At 43.3% G+C, this 24,436-nt stretch overlaps 1 protein-coding gene across 1 annotated transcript in view; it reads left to right on the forward strand.

Annotated features, from left to right (window-relative positions):
- The window catches only part of LOC311131112 (VPS10 domain-containing receptor SorCS3-like), a gene marked incomplete at both ends in the record, with an annotated part of 216,181 nt that overhangs the window by 62,139 nt on the left and 129,606 nt on the right, over positions 1–24,436 (forward strand). Inside the window, one exon of the mRNA XM_084163923.1 lies at positions 23,897–23,964. Within this exon, the coding sequence (XP_084020049.1) occupies positions 23,897–23,964 (68 nt within the window). The remainder of the gene's footprint in view (positions 1–23,896; positions 23,965–24,436) is intronic.

The following is a 24,436-nucleotide window of genomic DNA, read 5'->3' on the forward strand; positions in this document are numbered from 1 at the left end:
TTCCAAACCTTCCCCATCAACCGCCCACTGTGTAAAGTCTGGTCAAGGTTTGCGCCCCTGGTCAGTGGTCTGTTTTCCTTGGCTATGGTCCAGCAGAGTGAACCAGACCAGGGAAAGGTTGCCAGATTGGATTTGTCTGAATACCTCTTTTGTGCTGTGCTGGTGGTATCAGGGCAGGCAGGGTGTTCAAAATAAAATAAATGACCAGGATGGTTCCGTTACCATGGAGTTTTGCTAGTCTCTACATAGTGGAATCTCAGAAGAATCTGTGGATTTTTACTGGGACTGGGAATCTAAAAATGGAGGGGAAGTTGGAATCGAAATGACAGAGATAGTTTGTTTCTGAAATAGTCTTGTTACCTGCACATAGTCATTATAAATCCATGTTCTGTGGCTGGTAACTGTCTTCATGTAATAACATACACTTGGATGAACATAAGGTCATCCATCCCCTCTCTGCTCTCTTAAAAGATAGAGATTTCAGAACATGTTGATAGTTTATAACTCTGAAAACTACACGATTGGGACTCTTTGTTAATAAGACTATATGAAACATTCAGTCTATTCTCTTAAGACTGTCTTAAGACTGTTGTTTCATTAAGCAACATATTCATAGCTAAGAACACCTCACAAAACAACACGATTGCCATTCAAGGTTAATAAGACTGACAATCAGATATTATTTGTAGCACGCTACGTCCTTAAACACTGTAACTGTACTGCCTTTCACTTTCCATCAGCAGTTTCTGATCCACAGTTTCTGATCCACAGTTTCTGATCCACAGTTTCTGATCCACAGCCTAGAAGCTGGTAGGAGCTTGTAGTCCGTCAGGCTTGATGAGTTGTCCTTAGCGAGTGAGTTAGAATGATTGATATCTTCAAATGGAAGTGTGGTGGTGAGAAAAGGCAACGTTTCGCCCTCAGGCAGACATCTGTATTAATAAAACATTAGTAGGAATAAATCACCCACTCTGTCTGTGCACTCAAAGGTACGTAATGATTGTTATTTTACCTCAAGTAGGTATACGTGTTTAGATTCAGTACTAGCACTTCTAAAAGTTTTCGGAGAACGAATGAAAAACTCCTTTGAAATTTACCCACATGTCACATTTGAACAAACATCTGTTCCGTCCTTGATTGCTAGGCTACAACACTTCTGTGTACAAATAATTTCCCTCCTAGCTGTTTCAAATACAGCCATTTGAAATATCAATAATTTGTCACTGGTTTCTAAAACCATTTTCATTAATTTGGGTGTGAATGAAATCATTAGGGTGGTGGGTGACACAATGTTTTAGCCACTCTCTGGCATTGGTATTGCGGGAGCTTGTCGTTTTGTTTACCAGGAAGCCATTTTGGAGGTAATTAGTTGTGCAAATATTTCAGATGTAATCTACAGTGGGGAAAAAAAGTATTTAGTCAGCCACCAATTGTGCAAGTTCTCCCACTTAAAAAGATGAGAGAGGCCTGTAATTTTCATCATAGGTACACGTCAACTATGACAGACAAAATGAGAAAAAAAATCCAGAAAATCACATTGTAGGATTTTTTATGAATTTATTTGCACATTATGGTGGAAAATAAGTATTTGGTCAATAACAAAAGTTTCTCAATACTTTGTTATATACCCTTTGTTGGCAATGACACAGGTCAAACGTTTTCTGTAAGTCTTCACAAGGTTTTCACACACTGTTGCTGGTATTTTGGCCCATTCCTCCATGCAGATCTCCTCTAGAGCAGTGATGTTTTGGGGCTGTCGCTGGGCAACACGGACTTTCAACTCCCTCCAAAGATTTTCTATGAGGTTGAGATCTGGAGACTGGCTAGGCCACTCCAGGACCTTGAAATGCTTATTACGAAGCCACTCCTTCGTTGCCCGGGCGGTGTGTTTGGGATCATTGTCATGCTGAAAGACCCAGCCACGTTTCATCTTCAATGCACTTGCTGATGGAAGGAGGTTTTCACTCAAAATCTCACGATACATGGCCCCATTCATTTTTTCCTTTACACGGATCAGTCGTCCTGGTCCCTTTGCAGAAAAACAGCCCCAAAGCATGATGTTTCCACCCCCATGATTCACATTAGGTATGGTGTTCTTTGGATGCAACTCAGCATTCTTTGTCCTCCAAACACGACGAGTTGAGTTTTTACCAAAAAGTTATATTTTGGTTTCATCTGACCATATGACATTCTCCCAATCCTCTTCTGGATCATCCAAATGCACTCTAGCAAACTTCAGACGGGCCTGGACATGTACTGGCTTAAGCAGGGGGACACGTCTGGCACTGCAGGATTTGAGTCCCTGGCGGCGTAGTGTGTTACTGATGGTAGGCTTTGTTACTTTGGTCCCAGCTCTCTGCAGGTCATTCACTAGGTCCCCCCGTGTGGTTCTGGGATTTTTGCTCACCGTTCTTGTGATCATTTTGACCCCACGGGGTGAGATCTTGCGTGGAGCCCCAGATTGAGGGAGATTATCAGTGGTCTTGTATGTCTTCCATTTCCTAATAATTGCTCCCACAGTTGATTTCTTCAAACCAAGCTGCTTACCTATTGCAGATTCAGTCTTCCCAGCCTGGTGCAGGTCTACAATTTTGTTTCTGGTGTCCTTTGACAGCTCTTTGGTCTTGGCCATAGTGGAGTTTGGAGTGTGACTGTTTGAGGTTGTGGACAGGTGTCTTTTATACTGATAACAAGTTCAAACAGGTGCCATTAATACAGGTAACGAGTGGAGGACAGAGGAGCCTCTTAAAGAAGAAGTTACAGGTCTGTGAGAGCCAGAAATCTTGCTTGTTTGTAGGCGACCAAATACTTATTTTCCACCATAATTTGCTAATAAATTCATTAAAAATCCTACAATGTGATTTTCTGGATATTTTTTTCTCAATTTGTCTGTCATAGTTGACGTGTACCTATGATGAAAATTACAGGCCTCTCTCATCTTTTTAAGTGGGAGAACTTGCACAATTGGTGGCTGACTAAATACTTTTTTTCCCCACTGTATATTCATTGTCCCGACTTGCTGTCTCTTTGTATTGTGCCTTTGCATGATAAACAGGGTAGTAACGATGAGGATTTCAATTATGTCTGCACAGAACCATTCTGAATCTAAAGTAGATTCACACACTAGCTGAAATAATTACATGGGAGACCCATGGGGCGGTGCACAATTGGCCCAGCGTCGTCCAGGGTAGGGGAGGGAATGGCCGGCAGGGATGTAGCTCAGTTGGTAGAGCATGGCGTTTGCAATGCCAGGGTTGTGGGTTTGATTCCCACGGGGGGCCAGTATAAAAATATATATATAAAAAATAATGTGGACTTTGGATAAGAGCGTCTACTAAATGACTAAAATGTAAATGTACCATGATTCGGGCCATGAGTTTTTCCTGACCACATCAAAACACAGTGTCTACTGTGGTTTGCTCTGTAAAATATTATCCACTTCGCTGTGAACACATGGCAATTCCCTCTGTCTATACAGAGCCATCAGAGTATTGCTGTGTCATGCACATTCACATTCATGCTGTAAACATTGACTTCTCACTCTCCAAATTGACAAGTATAGGCCTAGTATAGCTCTACTGGGGATGGTGAGAACAGCTTGTTAGACACACACTCACACACACACAGTCCAGTCTATCAGGCCAGTGTCCCCACAGCGATGTTCTATTCCCTATAGACTCCTTATCTGAAATGACATTATGTAGTAGATATGGCACGGCCACACAGAGAAGTGTCCCTCACCATGGGATAAAGAGCTGTGTAGATTCACCTGAAACCACAAAGGAGTTCCTTACTGGGCGTCAATAAGGCTGTTAAAAAGGTCTGTCTCATGAGCCTTATAAGATATTTAGTTGGCATATAGGCAGACATTTTACACCATACTCTAATACATTATTTAGTTGTAGTGTTAGGAAGACATTTTACACTGTTTACTATAAGTGTCAAGGCAACATAAGAGGCTATTTTGTTCATACAGCAATTTCTTTAAAGGGCAAATGGGATTGGGTTGAGTAAACGCATGTAATTTTCCAGTAGTGAGTCAACATCACATCACATCACGCCTTAACACAAGAGCCAAAGCAAGAACCTTTAATTAATCTTGACATGTTGTATGCAGATCGTTTTCAAAAACGAAAACCGAATCAAGAAACAATCTGGATTTTATCGACGGCGAATCATTGATTTTCTCCCCTCTTTCCCAAACAGCTCCTTAATGATCATTTGTAAAGATTCACTGGCTAAGCAAAGACATTGAGATGCAGCTGTCTGCTGTTTCAGAGACATCTGTCCCTCGTTTGTAGCCATAAACAGTACGGAGGGTCACCCATGGCGGTGAGCGGGGTTGTGTCAGTGATGACAAACGTTGGACATTAAGATTGACAAAGTGGATCATTGTTTGTGACGGAGTGGCAGCCTGGCCTAATTCACCAGTACCTCACCATATTTGGTGACACCATGAGTCAGCTAGGCCCCGGGCCATCATTATTCAGTGTATTATATGTGTGTGTTGTTGTGGTGAGAGAGAGAGAGAGAGAGAGAGAGAGAGAGAGAGAGAGAGAGAGAGAGAGAGAGAGAGAGAGAGAGAGAGAGAGAGAGAGAGAGAGAGAGAGAGAGAGAGAGAGGGGGGGGGGGGGAAGGAAGGAAGGAAGGAAGGAAGGAAGGAAGGAAGGAAGGAAGGAAGGAAGGAAGGAAGGAAGGAAGGAAGGAAGGAAGGAAGGAAGGAAGGAAGGAAGGAAGGAAGGAAGGAAGGAAGGAAGGAAGGAAGGAAGGAAGGAAGGAGACCATGAACATACTGCACCATGTTTGACCCCCATAGCTTTATGAGGTTTTTACCATATTAGTCTACAATGTTTCTTATGATGTGCCTCTGCTCAAAGCAGTTTCTGGAATAATATTGTGAAGTGCACTGTGTTTTGAAAGCCAACTGAGGAGATGGTTGGGGCCCTGCCTTAATATACCATATAGGAAGCAATGTAAATAAACGTTTTATGGTCTTATTATTATTTTATACTCTGCCTGGTTTCACTGGCTGGTTTCATGGCTTTGGAATAAGGATGAGGTAGCCTTGCAAACTGTTGCCTTGCAAACCGTTATAGGATTATATAAATGACTGCTTGCCGGTTTTGATTCTCAGAAACGTAATCATAGGATGGCCATTTTTATTATTTTGCTAAATTTCACCAAAGTATGAAATAGCAATGTTAGCAAAAGCCAATGCTTCCTTACTCCAATATATAATCTACCAAAGATTCTACTGTACACTCCAACATTGAATAATTGGAAATGTAGTTTTTTGTTGTTATCAGTAATATGTTGTCTTAAATCCAACATTGATTTTGGAGGTTATTGCTAGGGTGTTTCAGTTTATGGGTAAAGGAAATACATATCTGCTATGCTGAGAGTTTATGCTACGTGCATTTTGTTTCCTCCACAGTCCAGTGCTTCTGTTTAATTGATTCTCTCATTTAATTTATTTCGGCTTCCTGCGTTTCCCGGTTAAAAACAACAGATAGGGATATTGCATCTCCTTCGTCAAACACAGTGAGGTACATGTAAAATGCATTTTAAAAGAGGGACCATTCATAGTGTTAAGCTTAACATAAAAGTAATTACACTTATGTATTTAAACATCTCTTTTCCTCCATTTATCCTAATTCAACTAATCTTCTCTAAATCGTCTCTAAAGTATAGATTATATTGTCTTAACAAGGCTGCAATGTATTTAGAGTTATTTAGTTATTTAGATTTTAAACTTCAGTCAGACAGAACCAACCTTCAGGCCAGGGAACTGAACTGAAACAAGAGCAGAAAACAGGAAAATCAGTTGTTTACGTTGGTCCATCTGAAAATGTCTGCAGGGGCAAGAACCAAATTCACCTTCCAGGCCCACAGAGACAAAGGCTGGAGCAGAAGAGGAAGATGGGAAAGAAAACAAACAGGAATCCACTAAAGCAGCTTGTGCCAAGACAACGGGTCACCTTTTAAATGTTAATGATGATGATCATTGTGTAATTAGGACGAGGTGACAATGCCAATTTGTGTACGTGACTGCAGAGCCTTTTATACTCTACTGATGCATTGTACTTTCAGCACCACCTCCTGTTAGTAATAAGGTTGTGGTCAGGATAACTTGTTTGGTTTCTGTTGTTCAATAGATGAATAATATGAGAGCCTAATAATGTTGTAATGTAGGCAATTCAAATCAAATCAAATCAAATCAAATTTTATTGGTCACATGCGCCGAATACAACAGGTGCAGACATTGCAGTGAAATGCTTACTTACAGCCCTTAACCAACAGTGCATTTATTTTAAACAAAAAAAGTAAGAATAAAACAACAACAACAAAAAAGTGTTGAGAAAAAAAGAGCAGAAGTAAAATAAAGTGACAGTAGGGAGGCTATATATACAGTAAAATAAAGTGACAGTAGGGAGGCTATATATACAGGGGGGTACCGTTGCAGAGTCAATGTGCGGGGGCACCGGCTAGTTGAGGTAGTTGAGGTAATATGTACATGTGGGTAGAGTTAAAGTGACTATGCATAAATACTTAACAGAGTAGCAGCAGCGTAAAAAGGATGGGGTGGGGGGGCAGTGCAAATAGTCCGGGTAGCCATGATTAGCTGTTCAGGAGTCTTATGGCTTGGGGGTAGAAGCTGTTGAGAAGTCTTTTGGACCTAGACTTGGCACTCCGGTACCGCTTGCCGTGCGGTAGCAGAGAGAACAGTCTATGACTAGGGTGGCTGGAGTCTTTGACAATTTTGAGGGCCTTCCTCTGACACCGCCTGGTATAGAGGTCCTGGATGGCAGGGAGCTTTGCCCCAGTGATGTACTGGGCCGTACGCACTACCCTCTGTAGTGCCTTGCGGTCAGAGGCCAAGCAGTTGCCATACCAGGCGGTGATGCAACCAGTCAGGATGCTCTCGATGGTGCAGCTGTAGAATTTTTTGAGGATCTGAGGACCCATGCCAAATCTTTTTAGTCTCCTGAGGGGGAATAGGCTTTGTCGTGCCCTCTTCACGACTGTCTTGGTGTGTTTGGACCATGATAGTTCGTTGGTGATGTGGACACCAAGGAACTTGAAGCTCTCAACCTGATCCACTACAGCCCCGTCGATGAGAATGGGGGCGTGCTCAGTCCTCTTTTTTTTCCTGTAGTCCACAATCATCTCCTTTGTCTTGGTCACGTTGAGGGAGAGGTTGTTGTCCTGGCACCACACGGCCAGATCTCTGACCTCCTCCCTATAGGCTGTCTCATCGTTGTCGGTGATCAGGCCTACCACTGTTGTGTCGTCGGCAAACTTAATGATGGTGTTGGAGTCGTGCCTGGCCATGCAGTCATGGGTGAACAGAGAGTACAGGAGGGGACTGAGCACGCACCCCTGAGGGGCCCCCGTGTTGAGGATCAGTGTGGCAGATGTGTTGTTACCTACCCTTACCACCTGGGGGCGGCCCGTCAGGAAGTCCAGGATCCAGTTGCAGAGGGAGGTGTTTAGTCCCAGGATCCTTAGCTTAGTGATGAGCTTAGAGGGCACTATGGTGTTGAATGCTGAGCTGTAGTCAATGAATAGCATTCTCACGTAGGTGTTCCTCTTGTCCAGGTGGGAAAGGGCAGTGTGGAGTGCGATAGAGATTGCATCATCTGTGGATCTGTTGGGGCGGTATGCAAATTGGAGTGGGTCTAGGGTTTCTGGGATTATGCTGTTGATGTGAGCCATGACCAGTCTTTCAAAGCACTTCATGGCTACAGACGTCAGTGCTACGGGTCGGTAGTCATTTAGGCAGGTTATCTTAGAGTTCTTGGGCACGGGGACTATGGTGGTCTGCTTGAAACATGTTGGTATTACAGACTCAGTCAGGGACATGTTGAAAATGTCAGTGAAGACACTTGCCAGTTGGTCAGCACATGCTCGGAGTACACGTCCTGGTAATCCGTCTGGCCCTGCGGCCTTGTGAATGTTGACCTGCTTAAAAGTCTTACTCACATCGGCTACGGAGAGCGTGATCACATAGTCGTCCGGAACAGCTGGTGCTCTCATGCATGCTTCAGTGTTGCTTGCCTCGAAGTGAGCATAGAAGTGGTTTAGCTCGTCTGGTAGGCTTGTGTCACTGGGCAGCTCGTGGCTGTGCTTCCCTTTGTAGTCTGTAATAGTTTTCAAGCCCTGCCACATCCGACGAGCGTCAGAGCCAGTGTAGTATGATTCAATCTTAGACCTGTATTGACTCTTTGCCTGTTTGATGGTTCGTCGGAGGTCATAGCGGGATTTCTTATAAGCGTCCGGGTTAGAGTCCCGTTCCTTGAAAGCGGCAGCTCTACCCTTTAGCTCAGTGCGGATGTTTCCTGTAATCCATGGCTTCTGGTTGGGGTATGTACGTACGGTCACTGTGGGGACGACATCATCGATGCACTTATTGATGAAGCCAGTGACTGATGTGGTGTACTCCTCAATGCTGTCTGAAGAATCCCGGAACATGTTCCAGTCTGTGCTAGCAAAACAGTCCTGTAGCTTAGCATCTGCGTCATCTGACCACTTTTTTATTAACCGAATCACTGGTGCTTCCTGCTTCAGTTTTTGCTTATAAGCAGGAATCAGGAGGATAGAGTTATGGTCAGATTTGCCAAATGGAGGGCGAGGGAGAGCTTTGTATGCGTCTCTGTGTGTGGAGTAAAGGTGGTCTAGAGTTTTTTTCCCTCTGGTTGCACATTTAACATGCTGGTAGAAATTAGGTAGAACGGATTTAAGTTTCCCTGCATTAAAGTCCCCGGCTACTAGGAGCGCTGCATCTGGATGAGCGTTTTCCTGTTGATTAATGGCCTTGTACAACTCATTCAGTGCAATCTTAATGCCAGCATTGGTTTGTGGTGGTAAATAGACAGCTATGAAAAATATAGATGAAAACTCTCTTGGTAAATAGTGTGGTCTACAGCTTATCATAAGATACTCTACCTCAGGCGAGCAAAACCTCGAGACTTCCTTGGTATTTGATTTTGTGCACCAGCTGTTGTTTACAAATATACAGAGACCGCCACCCCTTGTCTTACCAGAGTCTGCAGTTCTGTCCTGTCGATGTAGCGTATAGCCCGCTAGCTGAATGTTATCATTGTTGTCGTTCAGCCACGACTCCGTGAAACATAAGATATTACAGTTTTTAATGTCCCGTTGGTAGGATAACCGTAATCTTAAATCGTCAATTTTATTCTCAAAAGATTGAACGTTGGCTAATAGGATTGATGGGAGAGGCAGTTTACTCGCTCGCCGTCGGATCCTTACGAGGCACCCGGATCTGCGTCCGCGATATCTCCATCTCTTCCTCACGCGAATGACGGGGATCTGGGCCTTGTCGGGTGTCTGTATGATATCCTTCGCGAACGCCTCGTTGAAGAAAAAATATTCGTCCAATGCGAGGTGAGTAATCGCTGTCCTGATATCCAGAAGCTCTCTTTGGTTATAAGAAACGATGGCAGAAACATTATGTACAAAATAAATTACAAATAACGCGGAAAAACACACATAATAGTACAATTGGTTAGAGGGCTGTAAAACGGCAGCCATCTTCTTCCGGCGCTGTTTTAGTGGATACCATTCCTGAGAGTAGAGTATGACACACACACTAATAAAGTATTGTTCTATCTTTTCAACCAGGGAGTTGTCTGCGATTTCTGGTATTGTCAAGATAATCACAGTAAAATAACAAACTCCAACATTTTATTTCTTAACCTAGCAGCAGGTGTCACTGAATGAATGAAATCTCGTAATTGACAACACATCACACATCACACGGCTAGCAGCTACCTGTACTCCACAGAAGAACACCCACCCACTCTCAATTTACAGACTGCAACCCTTAACACTCTGAAGGCAAGGTCCAGTTCTAATTGACTGCAGTCAGCAAGCCATCCGATTGGTTGATTCTACTCCAGCAGAGACAGAGAGAGAGAGAGCCCTGGGAGCAAAGTCACTGAAGAAGGTGTTGATCTTGAGGAGTGAGAAGTACCGCAATGTCCTAATTGAGCTGGCTTTGAGCCTCTGCACGGCCAAATTACACCTGACCTGAGAGCTATCCAAGAGCATGACTACACTATTCCCACACTCGTGTGCCTCCACCAAAAGTGTTAGACCCCCATGTATTATTTCCCTGATAATGAGGCCTTACATTGGAATGATGCGTTAGCCTGAATGGATACATAGACGCATTGCCATAGCTATCATTCTTCAATGTGATTGTTTAGCTTTGACAGCCTTAGTAACCTGCATGTTTGCCTGGGTTTCTTCTATTTATAGTCAAGGTAACTTAGGAGAGGAGCAGGAGGAGAGATAGTCAGAGGTGCAGAAATAGTCAAATACTGTACTGTAGCTACAGCAAGAAGAGTTAGATTCTTTGCAGTTTCTAACAAATAATTGAAAAATGAACAAAGGGTATTCATAAACTGTAGCTTCTTGGGTTATGAACAAGGCAATATGAAGCAGGTGTTTTGTTGTTGTTTTGATCTCGCTGTTGTCATGAATAAAAATGGCTGCTCATTTAAAAGCTATACAGCTTCTTTGGCTTTTGCGGGATATCCGTCCGTGATGTTGATCTATTCCAAATGGAAGAATGAATGTTTTTTTCTCTCAATATATAACTTTCTCTCCTTCCCTCCTGATGTCCCGGTGTAGCTACAACATCGAAATCACGCTTTGCGGAATGCATCCATTGCATAAACAAAGCTTGTTGCGAACGGTGCATCGGAATAAATCTTCTCCCGATCTCCATCGGTTTAAAGGGATTCTTCAGGATTTTGGCAACGAGGCCTTTCATCTATTTCCCCAGAGTCAGATGAACTAGTGGATACCATTCTTATGTCTCTGTGTCCAGTATGAAGAAAGTTACAGGTAGTTTCACTAGCTAATGCTAACTAGCATTAGCGCAATGACTGGAAGTCTATGGGTGTCTTCTAGCATGCAAGTGCCAAAATCCCAAGGTATCCCTTTAAGAAATTAGGGATTCTTGGAAAGGCATTGATTGTGTCTGGAGCGCGTCTGACAGAGAGAATAAATGTGCTCCTCATTGTAATGATCACTCTAAGCCCAGTCGGCGCTATCGCCGTAGCATGCTGAATATCAAGGAGCACAGCACACAGGCCCATGCCGACCGAATCAAAGCCACTAATGAGACGTAATAGTCTTAATTCGCCTCCCTCAATAGGACATCCTTTATTTTCTAGTCCACACTTAGAGCTATAAAGTCCATTGGAGCCTCACAACAACAACAGGAGGCCTGATATTTAGGTCTGTGATTTGGGCCTGTTAGTTGTTGCAGGCGAGTTATTTACATGAAAGGGTAGCATAAGCAGTGATTCCCTACTTTGGAAAAATATTTCCAAGTATTAGGCGAGATGATTATAGAAAATGACATGATCCTTGAATGGGGTTGAGTTTGTTGTGGAATATAATTTTCAAACTACATAGAAACCTTAGTAGAAAAATAAAAGAGGACTGTGGTTTATCGTGTTATAGCACAATCATATACCTGTAATCTTTCATCATTCGACACTAGTAAGTTATACTTTCTCAAATGTGCATTTACATGCTCTAATATGTTATTTTAGCTCCAATTGTACTTGTGAGCAGAGTAGAAAATCTCCACACTTTTACTTATTAGCTAACTCCCGAAATAGTCTTGTTTTCGTTTTTGAGTACTCTATTCAGAATAAAGAAAAGCTATTAAAGGTACATACTGTCAGATCCTTCAGAGCCCAATCTTGTTAATAAACCCATGTTCCTCTCCACTACAGAAATCTCAGATAGAGAGAGGGAGGAGAAAGGAGCAGAGCTCTCACATCATCTTATTATCATGCTCAATTTAATTGCTAAGTGAAAAGTCTGATGATCAAAACTAGAACATGGGCCAATTTGTGTTCTATCTTTCCCCCTCCAAGGCTATGACCTTTTAGACTTCTAATTGGTTTATAAAGAGTCTCTCTAACACATGAGCGTTGCAACTTCACTATACAACTGTACAGTTAGAGTACTGGAGAGATACCCGAGGTTCATACTAGCTTTATATAGTCCTGTGTAGCTCACTTGGTAGAGCATGGTGCTTGCAACTCTAGGGTTGTGGGTTCGATTCCAACGGGGGACCAGTATGAAAATGTGAGGACTAACTAATGTATGGCGCTCTGGATAAGAGTGTCTGCTAAATTACAAAAAAACATTACAAATGGAATGTATGTATTCTCTTGTAGGACCAACACTTTGTTAGACAATTCAAGCAATTTTCTGAATCACGGAAATACATTTTCAGCGCTCATAGGCCTATAGTTGGGGTAACTCCTATCTACAGTGGGGAAAAAAAGTATTTAGTCAGCCACCAATTGTGCAAGTTCTCCCACTTAAAAAGATGAGAGAGGCCTGTAATTTTCATCATAGGTACACGTCCACTATGACAGACAAATTGAGAAAAGAAAATCCAGAAAATCACATTGTAGGATTTTTTATGAATTTATTTGCAAATTATGGTGGAAAATAAGTATTTGGTCACCTACAAACAAGCAAGATTTCTGTCTCTCACAGACCTGTAACTTCTTCTTTAAGAGGCTCCTCTGTCCTCCACTCGTTACCTGTATTAATGGCACCTGTTTGAACTTGTTATCAGTATAAAAGACACCTGTCCACAACCTCAAACAGTCACACTCCAAACTCCACTATGGCCAAGACTAAAGAGCTGTCAAAGGACACCAGAAACAAAATTGTAGACCTGCACCAGGCTGGGAAGACTGAATCTGCAATAGGTAAGCAGCTTGGTTAGAAGAAATCAACTGTGGGAGCAATTATTAGGAAATGGAAGACATACAAGACCACTGATAATCTCCCTCAATCTGGGGCTCCACGCAAGATCTCACCCCGTGGGGTCAAAATGATCACAAGAACGGTGAGCAAAAATCCCAGAACCACACGGGGAGACCTAGTGAATGACCTGCAGAGAGCTGGGACCAAAGTAACAAAGCCTACCATCAGTAACACACTACGCCGCCAGGGACTCAAATCCTGCAGTGCCAGAAGTGTCTCCCTGCTTAAGCCAGTACATATCCAGGCCCGTCTGAAGTTTGCTAGAGTGCATTTGGATGATCCAGAAGATGATTGGGAGAATGTCATATGGTCAGATGAAACCAAAATAGAACTTTTTGGTAAAAACTCAACTTGTCGTGTTTGGAGGACAAAGAATGCTGAGTTGCATCCAAAGAACACCATACCTACTGTGAAGCATGGGGTGGAAACATCATGCTTTGGGGCTGTTTTTCTGCAAAGGGACCAGGACGACTGATCCGTGTAAAGGAAAGAATGAATGGGGCCATGTATCGTGAGATTTTGAGTGAAAACCTCCTTCCATCAGCAAGGGCATTGAAGATGAAACGTGGCTGGGTCTTTCAGCATGACAATGATCCCAAACACACCGCCCGGGCAACGAAGGAGTGGCATCGTAAGAAGCATTTCAAGGTCCTGGAGTGGCCTAGCCAGTCTCCAGATCTCAACCCCATAGAAAATCTTTGGAGGGAGTTGAAAGTCCGTGTTGCCCAGCGACAGCCCCAAAACATCACTGCTCTAGAGGAGATCTGCATAGAGGAATGGGCCAAAATACCAGCAACAGTGTGTGAAAACCTTGTGAAGACTTACAGAAAACGTTTGACCTGTGTCATTGCCAACAAAGGGTATATAACAAAGTATTGAGAAACTTTTGTTATTGACCAAATACTTATTTTCCACCATAATTTGCAAATAAATTCATTAAAAATCCTACAATGTGATTTTCTGGATTTTTTTTCCTCATTTTGTCTATCATAGTTGACGTGTACCTATGATGAAAATTACAGGCCTCTCTCATATTTTTAAGTGGGAGAACCTGCACAATTGGTGGCTGACTAAATACTTTTTTCCCCCACTGTATCTCTCCACAGCTCAATGGCACATACAGTAGAGTTGATACCATAGCCTTCAGCTAACCCTGCTTATGTTTTGATGCTGTTGTGATGGAACATATATTGAACCTTGGTCATCCGCATGACTCAAGAGCAGACTGCCTAGCCTTTATCTCTAGTGGCTAACTAATCGGTCTTTAGTTGCTGACTCTACTACACTGTAGCCATAACTGACCTCAAATCTCCCCAAATCACCATAGCTCTTTCTGTGAACCTCCATGTTGATCGCACTCCAACCCTGCGAGCATTTTCCAGGTCTAGTCTGCTTTTCTGGGGTGACTCACCCGATGTGCCCTGTGAGGTCGCTGGATGACCATGGATGTCTGAATTAATCATACCATGCAACACATTATATAACTGTTTGTTAGGGCTGCCTGGGACTGGGTGATGCCGACTGTGTATAAGTGACCCATGCCAGACCAGAATGAGCCAATGGATAGACCTACAGGGCCTGTGTTCAATCATGACAGCTGAAGACTGACTTTCTGCATGACTGAGTCACCATGTTTTCCAATTTATATCAACTGTGTGTATATATTACCTAACATCAAACTTTCACTGAGTTACGGTATGCTGTCCTACTATGGACACCGTAGCAATATTCAGTATAATAAATTTGTTGGTTCTGGCATAGTTGCGTTTTTAAGAAGGAAAAATAGCACTCTAATAGAACAATAACTTCAATAACTTAGAATTAAATCTCCTAACAATTAAAAAAAACACTTTGCTTGTTTTCTTAATCTCAATACTCCAAAATTCTATTAATTTGGTAATTTATTGAATCATTGTCAGGTCTGTTTTAACCAACAGGGCTCTTTTGAATTGTAAATATGGAGTTAGATATTCATTTTCTGCCATTTAAATAATTTATAGATTTGCCTTCAGGGCCAAGTCTCTCAACAGGGGAAGATAATGGAAATGAATAGGTGACAGACAGACAGACAGACTATGTTATAGTAAGTGCATTAAACACACTGTTTTCATCCCCTCTGTGAATCGCTAACATCTCTCATCGTTTACCCTGGAAAGACATAAATCGTAAAAGCGCAGGGAGCAACAACTGCCAAAGAGATTTTCCAAAATGGCTGATCAATCATAAAGAGTCACAAATAGCAATAATGGTTGACGTCGTGGCTGGAAGGATGGCGAGAGGGGATTGGCACGGTAACGCACACCAGCCGTCGTCTAACAACCTGACACTGCCTTATCAGGATGTTAATGCTGGCAGGTGGCCCCTGCCTAGTCGAGCCGCGTTATTGGTGGGACGTATCACAATGAGCCAATGGATCTCTTGGTTGTTGGATGAAAGCGACCATTCCCCCCAATGTCACCTGCTGAGGGACAGACCATTTCTCAACGCAGGCCACTAAAAGGACACCATATTGCATTTTTAGTTGCACCTGACAGATGCTATGACTACATCGGCACGCTATCGCTAACACTCCATTTTGAAAAGTGTTATCTTTATTTTTTACAACACCTCCTCGATATTGGACACATCAGTCAGCTGCTCCAACAAGGTGACTGACAGGAAGTCAACGTTGAAAAAACATAATTAAAATCTTAGGAGATGCGGCTCAGAGTTAATCAGGTGTCCTGCTGTCACCTCTGAGGAAGATTCACAATGACACACTGGTATGACTGGGGTTTAGAAAGACTCCCTCCCTTCTTAGAATATGTCTCAGTAACCACAAATTATATGTCAGTGGTTAAATTAAATGGGAAAGGGCAAGTGTTCGGGATTTGCTGCAGTGGGTGTAGGAGGCATTGAAGATGAATCTAATTGCACTTTGAAGAATATATTTAGACCATTCAGTTGTCTTGCTACTTCTACTGTAGTCTACTCTACACTTATGGCCTTGTTCTTAGACCCTAGCCTACTTATGTCTTCCTCCCTGATGAACACTGTGCATTAGACCATACCAAAGCCCCAGTATATCTCCAAACCTGGTCTCACATCACATCATTCTGCATTCTCACTGTCCCCTACTCCGTTACTTCCTTGTATTTCAGTCCTTTACTCTTTTAGTATTTGTCCTGATAATGTGTTGTGAGAGACATTGAAGTCCCTGGCCAGAGGTTCACGGTTCAAAGTCGAAGGAGATATCTCACCACTCAAGACTGGAGATAAGATGGAGTCAGAGAGAGGGAGAGTGTCTGAGTCCGCCAGGCCTGGCTTTTGCTTTTATCCTTCTTCCTCACAGTGGGCGCGCTCACACCCCCGCCACAGATTCTCCTATGCATCCAGATAGCGTTTGATTCGCTTGACTTACTCATTTTTACATTTACATTTTAGTCATTTAGCAGACGCTCTTATCCAGAGCGACTTACAGGAGCAATTAGGGTTAAGTGCCTTGCTTAAGGGCACATCGACAGATTTTTCACCTAGTCGGCTCGGGGATTAGAACCAGCGACCTTTCGGTTACTGGCACAACGCTCTTACCCACTAAGCTACCTGCCGACCCAAGGCCTAGTGCCAGCCTGAGAGACAGTTGCACCATTGGAAGGGAAAAAGGGCGACCGTAATGTAATGTAAGAGAAGGAAGCTCTGCAGCTTGTGCCCTCACTCTGGAATGTCAAACATATAGTGCAGGTATAGGGAGCATTGAGGGAACACTTTTGATGACACTTTAAGTTAGAATTAAGTTATCTTTTCCAGAGTTCCTGTTTGCCAGGGATTTGGGTTGTTTTAGTCTGACTCTGATCTGCTTGTGCTTTATAGTGAACTCATATGTTTGTTATGACATCAATAAGGGATCATAGCTTTCACCTGGATTCCCCTGGTCAGTCTATGTCATGGAAATGTTTTGTCCACTCACTGTATGTTTGTTATGTTGTTATACCTGCTGTTATGCCTAACTATTTATCTATGTCTGTGTCTGATGTGATGATGATTAATGATGAGACATGAAATATGAAAACCTATTATGACAATCCAGCACAAACCATCATGCTTTGTTCCGACACGTCAGACCACCGAATCATAAAACATGTAGAAAATGTATCCAGTTTGGACGATAGGGTACCAACTGGTCATGGTGACTTTTGTTGTGAGCAACAGCAGCTGTGACCCAATCTCACCAAATGTCATGGTCTGGTAGAGCGTTGTATCCATCCCAATGCTATCTGTGCATGGTTAAAGGTTTCTCTTTGGTTTCTAGAAAATATCCATCCATAATGGCGCTGGGTGAGTATCACTCTGTCCCTGTGAATTTACAGGGAGTTTGCAGCCACATTTAAGTTGTTATGGTAGCACTCTTTTATCGCTGGACTTTGAAGTTGAAATGGGAAAAGTGTTAATGACAGTTGATTATGAAGTGGAATGCCACCACATAAAGAATTCAGATAAAAATAGAAGAATGTTGTGTAGGAATGTGCCACATAATGGGAACATAAGGAAACCAGTTCATTTCTGATGGTGTGAAAGGTTACATCTTCCAAATGTACAAAAAGCAGCAATTTCTCTTGAGCTGGTTTAGTTACATGAAAATAAATATTGACTGTGTTGTGTACGTTTCAGGTGTATTTGTGTAATAGCCTATGACAGTGGTGTGATCAATCAATCACGTTTTAAAAACCAATAGTTGTGATAGGTGAGAACGCTTTCACTCCACATTTCATGGGAGGTATTTAATACAAATTCCAAAGAGATAAGTACCTCCATTCCGGTTTAATGAGCATTCAGTAAATGTACATTGATTTTAATTAGGCCTCCTCCAGGCAGTGTATAACTCTAACTCTACTCCCTTCTGCTGTACGGAGAGAGAGAGAGGAGGGAGGAAGAGAGAGAGAGACGGGGTGGAGAGAGATGGTAGAGGAGAGAGACAGAGATAGGAGACGGAGAGCGAGAGAGGAGGGGCTGAGGGAGGGGGAGAGAGTGGAGAGGGGGAGGGAAAGAGGGAGGGAGGGAGGGCTGTGGAGTGATAGAGAGAGAGGAGGGGCTGAGCGAGGGAAAGAGAGTGGAGAGGGGGAGGGAAAGAGGGAGGGAGGGCTGTGGAGTGATAGAGAGAGAGGAGGGGCTGAGCGAGGGGGAGAGAGTGGAGAGGGGGAGGGAAAGAGGGCGGGAGGGCTGTGGAGTGATAGAGAGAGAGGAGGGGCTGAGCGAGGGGGAGAGAGTGGAGAGGGGGAGGAAAAGAGGGAGGGAGGGCTGTGGAGTGATAGAGATAGGGGGATGGAAGGGACAGAAGGAGGGAGGGAGAGAAAGAAAGGATGTAATGACAGAGGAGAGAGGCTTGGATGAGAGAGAACGAGCAAGAGGGGAGAGAGGGATGTGTGGGAGGGAGAGAGAGAAATGAAGGGAGGACAGGGGAGGGCAGATAGAGGTGCAGGTAGGAGAATGCAATGGAGTGTAGAAGGGAAAGAAATAGCAAGAAAGGGGCAGCAAGGAGGAGAGGCATGGATGGAGGAAGAGGAGTGTCAGAGGAGAAAGTAGGGAGGGAGATAGAGGGAAGGAGGTAGAACCCCATAGGGAAAGCTTGGCTTGGCTACCTCCCTTGTTCTCCATAACTAAGGCAATAAGAATCATCATCGCTATAATGGTGAACAGGTAGAGCTCTATCCAGACCTACTCTCTCATATCGTATTTCCTGTCTGTTAATTTACCTACTTACTCCACCTGGCTGTATTTAAATAGGTAATGATTTGTAAGGTTAATCTAGGGCTGGCTCCACAGACCACTACTATATATATATTCCTTTGCTGTGAATGAGGAGAATCAATAAGGATTTTATAAAGGAGGCTGTATCAGCTGAAGGCCAAAAATATTACCTGTGTGTATGTGTGTGTGTGTGTGCGTGAGTGTGTGTGTGTGACGTTCATCCACGTTCTAAAAAACGTTACATTTTTTGGTTGCTCCAACCGTCAAATGTCAGTGTTTTTGTTGCTCATGCTGCTCAGTATCGGTCCATTTCACAAACCCTATCCTAAACCTTAACCTTAACCTTCACCTTAACCATTCAGAATGAGTGCTTGAACTTAATGTTTTAACCCTATCCCAAACCTTAACCTTTACCTTAACCATTCAGAATGAGTGCTTGAACTTAATGTTTCAACCCTATCCCAAACCTTAACCCATGGGATTACGCCCATCCACCACCTCCATCCACAACACCCTAGCAAAACCCTAACCTACTTGATGGTAATAGCGCTCACTTTTGCCCATAGTGGCCGGTTATGAAGGCATTTGGTGACGTCCTCGGGAGATGGATAGACGTCCAATTTCGACGTCAATCTTGAATGATCTCCCTGTGTGTACATGTGTGTGTACGTGAGTATGTGTGTCTGTGTGTTTGTCAGTGGAGGCTGGTGGGAAGAGGACGGGTTCATTTTAATGGCTGGAATGGTATAAATGGAACGTTATCAAACACAATAAAAAATGGAAATCACATGTTTGACTCTGTTCCATTACAATGAGCCTGTCCTCCTATAGCTCCTCCCACCAGCCTCCACTGGTGTGTATATATGGGTGTTTGAGTTCTCTGTGTGTGTGTTGTGTGTGTGTGTTTATTTGTAAGACCGTTGGCGATGAGAGGGAATGAGGGAATGACTCAAGAAATGTGTAACGCTGCACAGTATATTCATGTATTACATTTTAATGGGATATTTCCCACCATGTCCCCTACTACCTGAGTCGACATAAACATGCTACCGAACAGACTTTTTAACAGCCAGCGTTTCCCCTTGTTTTAGCAGAGTTTAGGCATAGTGCTACTAGCTCATGTAGCTTCTCTCTCTCTCTCTCTCTCTCTCTCTCTCTCTCTCTCTCTCTCTCTCTCTCTCTCTCTCTCTCTCTCTCTCTCTCTCTCTCTCTCTCACACACACACACGCACACACACACACACACATACACACACATACTCTATGTACATACACACAGAGACACTTTTTTCTCTCAGTATTTATTATTTATTTATTATTTTACCCTTATTTTACCAGGTAAGTTGACTGAGAACACATTCTCATTTACAGCAACAAACTGGGGAATAGGTACAGGGGAGAGGAGGGGGGATGAATGAGCCAATTGGAAGCTATAAGTAATTGTGTGGGGGCCATTTGAAAAGAGCTTGGTAAATGCACTTACCGCCAGCTCTATAGCATATACCTGTTTTCCAACGACAGGTGCCATAAACACACAACCACACAAACATACACACAGCTCGGATAGAACCATCAAACCTCACCATTTGTGGTGTGTGGGCCCGGATAGAGACATTAAACATAAACAGGCTTCTCCCTCCACTTGATGTAGTAATTGCTTGGCCGCTGACAAGTTACTGAAAGGCTGGGGGGCTTAATCACTTTTGGATAAAGATCAGCGTTTCGTTCGGCTGCCATTTTGGTGTCATCTGTTGTTACGTTTGTTTTGCAAGCTCTGCTGCCTTTTTTTGGGATTTGGACGTGGCTCTCTCTCTCTCTCTCTCTCTCTCTCTCTCTCTCTCTCTCTCTCTCTCTCTCTCTCTCTCTCTCTCTCTCTCTCTCTGTCTGGCTCTTCTCTCTCTCTGTCTTGCTCTTCTCTCCCTCTACTTCAGAGTCAAATGGTGCTGTTCCTGGGGCTTAAAAGTAGAGTGGACCTGATCAGTAGTGTAGCTATGGGGGGTATAGCAACATTCTAAGAATGCAATCAAGTAGAATAGGTATTGAAGTCTTTGAATGAGAAGAATCGTTGTGTAAACAGGCAGAAGTCTCATTAACATACACCTATACTGGTGTCTCTAGAAAAATATATTAAAACAACTTGTTAACTAATGTTCCCCACACTACATTTATGTTTTAATGATTATTCTTTGATGTGCCATGTTCCATAACACGGCTACTACTGCTTAATGCAACCATGATGCAACACTGTCGTCACATGCAGCCTCAGTTATCCACAAGGACACAGACATTCTGAGGTGTTATTTTTATTAGCCAGGCGTTTCCGCCACGCCTCACTGATTCAACACTCCTGAGGGACTAGATACTCATTCAGTATTCACTATCGAAAAGCATGTTTATCTTAGTGTCCTTGTTACCGGGCCGCATAGCACTGACCCCGTCAATGGACACAAGCAATTTGTGGGGCTAACCCAATTAAACTTCTGACTGGCTTGGAGGAGACATTAACTGTTTTCTCAAAGTCATTAGTGACCTATCGTTAGCGCACCACAGAACTAAATCAGCATTCAAAATTGCATTTAGCACTTTGAATTGGTCTTTGTGGACATGGAACATTTAGTTAAGCTAATAATATGTTTTCTCCGCAGTTGGTTAATTGCGAGGCTACAAGCTGACATTTTCTTCCATTCGTTGCAGGTCCATTGGGGTTTTCGATGAGGGGAGAATGTACTTGAAAAATGGCCCTTCGTGAAACGTATTTGTTTACAGTTTATGCCATCCATATTGCATTGAATCCATTGTCAGTCGACTAAACAGGACCAACAAAGATCAGCACTATGTAAACAAACTTGACAATATGTTACAAGGAGTTGCTAAAAGTTGAATATTTTTCACAACCGACCCACATTTAATGCTTTCACCGTTTGTATTCTGTTTGTGGTTGGGCGAGCATGGCATTCTGGGAGACATTATTAAGATTTTCATGAGGGTGAAACAAGCTGACAGGACAAAAGTATTCTCTGGGATTTCAGTTATTCAATGTGAATTTTCAATTCATGCTGTCATGGAGGGGGACTGCTCCCTGTCTGTGTGGTGCCACCCCCTGGCAGAGGAGAGCAAGCTTGTCTGATAACATCAGGTGCCTGCAGGGATCTCCACACACACACTCTTAAGCAAGAACATGCAAGCGCACACACACACACAGACACACACACAGATACAGACACACTACCAACACTCAGTTTTGCTTTGCATTTTACCGGCATGGCATGAATCCAATTTTCTACTTCTATGTTTTTCTTCCTCTCTCTCTACATTGCCCTCTCTGGCAGTGCAACTTGCTTGGCCCAAACCATCTGCTCACAGTCTTAGGAGGAGGAGAGGGCCCCCAGGGTGGTGGCACCATCTCTCAGAGAGAACCATTAGTGGCTCCCCAGTGAGGTCCAGGCCAGTCCTTGGGGCTCTTAAGGGCCAGCCAGGCTAGTGAGGCCAAGCCTGGAGCCTGTACACATGGACCACGGAGGTCAAGTCTACAACTGGTGTTGGCTTTATTCCCTTCTTCCTCCTGAGTTCCATTTTCCAGATGTATACTGTATATCTAAATGTAGTCAGGCAAGACAATGAGAGATAGCTAGCGAATCACCTTGCAGCGAAGTCAAGTTTATCAGTTTACTTTGAGGAAGCATACGCTTGGCGCAAAGGGGGGGACGCTAACAAGAGAGAAGTATGCAAATAAAAAAGCCAGAGTCAATTTGGTTTGTAGCATTAGAAAACAAAGCTTTTATTATGGAACACCTCTTCCCGTTCGCACTTTCAAGTCATCTGTGTCATGACGAATGGTAAATAATTAAGGTTAGAGACGAGTCAATCTTTTCCATGTTTTTGCATTTAACAAATTCCAGCGTCACCCTCAGAATGAACGACGCAACCCGGAGGTGGTAATGTACATCGCTAATGACGCTGTGACCATCTGGCTGTTGAGGCATTTATATAAAGACAGTGTTGTCTCACCAGTGTTGTCTCACAAGTATTGTTTCACCAGTGTTGTCTCACCAGTGTTGTTTCAACAGTGTTATCTCACCAGTGTTGTCTCACCAGTGTTGTCTCACCAGTGTTTTCTCACCAGTGTTGTCTCACCAGTATTACTCTATGTTTGTCTCCTCCACAGACACCATATATGACCTGGTTGCATCAATAGCCTTCCACTCAGAGGAGCATACGCTGAATACCAAATCAATCCCTTGGCCATTTCTACCCACTAGCCTCTCCTGTAGATCTAAGATAGGTTTAATCAGAATGGTAATAACCTTTTAACGATTTGCTTTCTAATATGCTGGGTGGAATTTTTGCCATACAGCTTGCACATACAGATGTAGGATACTCATTTGAGGCAGTTTGATACAGCATGAAAATAATTCTGCAGCAACAGTAATGTGAAAAAATCTAGTTTGAAATTTCAAAGTGGAAATTAGAAACTTCATAAGCCTTTTTAAACGTAAAATACTCTACAAGATGAACATTTCCTACAGGAGTGCCTAAGGAGGAGGTATAGGGGTAGATTTTGGATTCAGTGATAGATGTCACTTCAGTGTTCAGCGAGTCAAAAAGACACGAGTTCTCTGGTCCTCTGTTTTGATATCAAATCTGACCACTGGGTCTCTGGAATATGGTCGGCCATCTTGGTCTGTGATTCACCCGTCTCCTTGTTCAGTGTTTTATCAAAGACCCCCTTCACTTCTCTCTCTCTTTCCTGCTCTTCAAACCGCTCAGACCAAAGCTATGTGAACAGAGGGACTGACTACAGGATCATGCTTGTCAGGGCCCAAGCCTGGCAGCACTGAGGGATCAAGAGAGAGAGGGTTCATAGTGGGCATACAGGCTGGCATAGTGCCCCTTGACTAGTGTTGTGTTGGGGACGGAGCCGAAGGGACATTCATAACATGCCAATGTATCGACAAACACCTGTTGTTGTTGTTTATGGTGGTTTTGATTGTTTTTTATGGAACACGTAGGTTGGTGTTCTTCTAAGAGAATATAGAATAAGTTTGCCCAGTCTCTCTTGTCTTCTGAGAGAATAACCTGTGGTATTCTTAAATGTTTCTGTTTATTATCTAATAGGTTTGAGTTATTTCATGGCTTATTACATACTTATAATAATAATATGCCATTTAGCAGACGCTTTTATCCAAAGTGACTTACAGTCATGCGTGCATACATTTTTTTTTGTGTATGGGTGGTCCCAGGGATCGAACCCACTACCTTGGCGTTACAAGCACCGTGCTCTACCAGCTGAGCTACAGAGGACCACAAGGGAAGATTATAACACGTTATGTCTTTTTTGTTTCCAGGTGATCCTGATTCTGACCAAACTCTACGACTTTCACCTGGGGAGTGTTACAGAGAGCACCCTGTGGAGGTAAGACAGTAGCCTTCCTTCATCTCTCCCTCTCTGTCTCTATCACTTCCTCTCTCTCTCTCTCTCTCTCTTTCCCTCCCTCAAAGACACATATTCAGATTCATCATCGTAACAATAGTGCAGTCTCTCTCCACCATCTTTCTCTTTTCTACTCTCTCTCCCCCTCCATCTTTCTCTCTCCCTACCCTTTTCTCTTCCTCTCTCCCTCACTGCGTTGTACAAGACTGCTGCATGCAAAGCATCATTGCACTACTGAGCATTGGGCAGGGCGCCCCAGGTGAACGATGACTAGTCTCTACTCTTGTGTAAACTGACTGCACGTTTAACGGGATGTACCACTGATGTAGCTCTGTCCCCTTACACCTTCCCAGGGAGACTAACACAAGAACTACACAGAGTAACAACACAAAGTGCATTACAAATACACTGACAAAAGGAGAGGTATACAAGTCCCCTTTGAGTCAATGGGAAG

The sequence above is a fragment of the Coregonus lavaretus genome (assembly GCF_964263955.1).
Source record: "Coregonus lavaretus genome assembly, chromosome: 6".
In the NCBI taxonomy this organism is placed as follows: Eukaryota; Metazoa; Chordata; class Actinopteri; order Salmoniformes; family Salmonidae; genus Coregonus; species Coregonus lavaretus.